At 38.7% G+C, this 3063-nt stretch overlaps 1 protein-coding gene across 1 annotated transcript in view; it reads left to right on the top strand.

Annotated features, from left to right (window-relative positions):
- Positions 1-3063, top strand: part of LOC102834341 (cytochrome b5 reductase 4-like) — a 141745-nt gene that overhangs the window by 68219 nt on the left and 70463 nt on the right. Inside the window, exon 5 of the mRNA XM_006870649.1 lies at positions 2084-2113. Within this exon, the coding sequence (XP_006870711.1) occupies positions 2084-2113 (30 nt within the window). The remainder of the gene's footprint in view (positions 1-2083; positions 2114-3063) is intronic.

Genomic DNA, 3063 nt, shown 5'->3' with positions numbered 1-3063 from the left:
AAAGCTGGACAGTGAATAAGGAAGACTGTAGAAGAATTGATGCTATTGAGTTATGGTGTTGGAGGAGAATATTGAATGTGCCATATTGGGCTGCCAAAAGAGCCAAGAGATCCATTTTGGGAGAAGTGCAGCCAGAGTGCTCCTTGGAGGCCAGGATGGCCAAACTTTGTCTCATACTTCAGACATATTATCAAGAGAGAGCAGTCGCTGGAGAAGAATATCATGTTTGGTAGAGTGAAGGGTCAATGAAAGGGAGGAAGACCCCCAGCGAGATGGATTGGCAATATGGCAGCATCAGTTGGCTCAAGTGTGGCAACAATTGTGAGGTTGGCCCAGGACCGGGCAGTGTTTTGTTCTGTTGTTTATAGGGTCGCTATGAGTCAGTACTGACTCCGTAGCACTTAATAACAACAACAACAGTTCCACTCAGGTGCATAATGTCCTCCAGGTTCATCCAAGTTATGAACTGTTTCGCAGACTCGTTATTCTTAAGCGTTGCATAGTATTCCATTGCTTATATGTACCAAAGTTTGTTTATCCATTCTTCCATTATTGGGCACTTAGACTGTCTCCATCTTTTTGCTATTGTGAATAGTGCTGCGATGAATATCGGTGTGCATATATCTACTCATGTTCTGGCTCGTTTCTTATGGATATAAACCAAGTAGAGGGATTACAGGGTCATAAGGTGTTTCTTTTTCCAACTTTCTGGGGAATTGCCATACCATTCTTGAGTGAGTGAACCATTTTACAGTCCCACCAGCAACGTAGGAGGGTTCCAGACTCTACACCCTCGCCAGCATTTGTTGCTTTTGTTTTTTTGAACTTCACTGTTAATATCGATGTGAGATGATACCTCCTTGTTTTGATTTGCATCTCTTTTGGGCTAATGCACCAGACTGCAAAACTGTTTGAACTGCAAAGTCAGCGGTTCAAGTTGCTCCTCGGAAACCCTATACAGGGTTGCTGTGGGTCAGAACTGGCTCAACGGCACTTAACAACAATAACAGTGTCTAAAGAATGTGAGCATTTCTTCATAGATTTGTTGGCTGCCTGAATGTCTTCCTTGGTGAAGTGTCTGATCATGTTCAGTGCCCATTTTTAAATTGGGTTGTTTGTTCCTTAATCATTATTTTGTGATGATGTTTGAGGTGGACATAACTATGGAATTTCTGGTTGATTAAAAACTAGAATACAAAAATTTATTTGAAAACTTTGATTTAAGTACATTAGCTTTTCTGTAAAACAATGTGATGTCAACAGAACCAGTGATGTCTTTCAGTTTGACTGCTTGGCCATTTGGAGTCCTGGTATAGCACTGTAGGATCAGCACTAGACTGCTGACTACCAGCTGCTCCTTGGAAACCCTAAACATGGTCTCTATGAGTCAGAACTTAGCAACTTAACAGCAACAACTTAGCCATTTGGTTAACTTGGCATTCTTTCTATATTTCTGTAAAACTCTCGTAACTTGTTGAGGTATTTATTTTTGCCATAATGTAAGTTTCAAAATACACCATAGATTGGTGAGTCAGCTGCCATCTTGGAAAAAAATAGCCATTATATTTTTTCTTGGTTGTAACACTAAAGTGTGAAAGTCTTAATACATTTCAGCATTTTGACCACTTAACCTTGGATTAGCAATTATTATTTTAATTACTTCACTAAAAGAGATAAATACCATTTTTGGTTTGTATATATGTGTACATGTTTCATTTTTTAAGGTGAAATATAATGAATTCTAAGATGAATATAAAGTAGGATACCTGGACAAAACTGTTTTGTTTTGTTTTAATTTTCTTTCTAAAGAAATAAACCAAAATATTAGTGAGGAAATAATGACCAGAGAATAGAAAAAAGCCCGGTGAAATGATAGGCAAACACCTGGGGAAATGGCCTGATACTCAGAGATGAAAATTAACGTATTTGTAAATAATAAATGTAAATCTATGTATTAGCCTTATGTTCCTCTTCTGGCTTTAGAAAAAAAGTCTTTAAGAAAGAAGAGCTGTTACGTATAAATCAATAATATACTGTTGACATAGTATTCTTACTTGATTTTCTTTTCTAAATCATTGTACAGACTATCAGGAGGAAAAGAAGGTCTTAAATGGTAAGTCATAAATTTATAACGAAAAATGAGTCAGTCATACTCCTATTGTTTTATAGAATCATCTGAAGTATTTAGGCATGTTTTTATAGTAAGCATATCTTTACTTGCCCAAACTTAGAAAATTTAACAGAACTGTATTCCAACTATTACTCACATATGAGGGAGCTTCAAAAGTTCGTAGAAATGTTTTATTCTTTTTTGCGTGAATCATTTCTTTTTTAAAAATCAACACAAGACTGGCCCCTATGCGTTGGAGGTTAAAGATAGTCCAGCTGTTCAGCTTTTCTGATACGTTATACCCCTTCATGGTCCTTTCTATCAATCACCACTCCTCACTTTCCTCAAGTCCAAGGGTTCTGCAACACGCTGCAGTGTCTCACAAAACTCAACAGTTATTATAAGAAATGGCTCACTCAATTGTGGGGGCTGGCATGTCCCAAATTTGCAGTTCAGAGACCAGTATGAAGGAATCTTCTTACCGAGTTAGGCTCAGGAGCTGAAGAACCCAAATTGGCAGGTCAGACAACAGGCTGTTGATTCACAAGGATATGGGAGGTGGTGAATCAGGTCAGGTGATGGAGCAAAAGCCCCAGGAACTGGAGGTCAGATGTAATAAGAAGCTTTTCCAAAGCATAAATTTGAGTCAGACCATTCCTCCAAGGGAAATTAAAGATGCTGACTCAAGTCATACCCTCCACTAAGGCATTCTTGTTGTTAAGTGCTGTCGAGTTGGTTCTGACTCATAGCAACCCTGTATAGGGTTTCTGAGTAGTGCTGACCTTGTGATTCAGATGTATCTTGCAGTCTCTAGTGCATTAACCTGCAGTGCCACCATTGTTGTTGTTAAGTGCTGTCAAGTTGTATAGGGTTTCCGAAGAGCAGTTGGTGAGCTTGAACCGCTGACTTTGCAGTTCAAACCAACTTTTCAGTCCAGTACATTAACCCACAGC

Source organism: Chrysochloris asiatica, unplaced genomic scaffold, assembly GCF_000296735.1.
Source record: "Chrysochloris asiatica unplaced genomic scaffold, ChrAsi1.0 scaffold00146, whole genome shotgun sequence".
In the NCBI taxonomy this organism is placed as follows: Eukaryota; Metazoa; Chordata; class Mammalia; order Afrosoricida; family Chrysochloridae; genus Chrysochloris; species Chrysochloris asiatica.
This window is presented reverse-complemented; position numbering and strand designations above follow the sequence as displayed.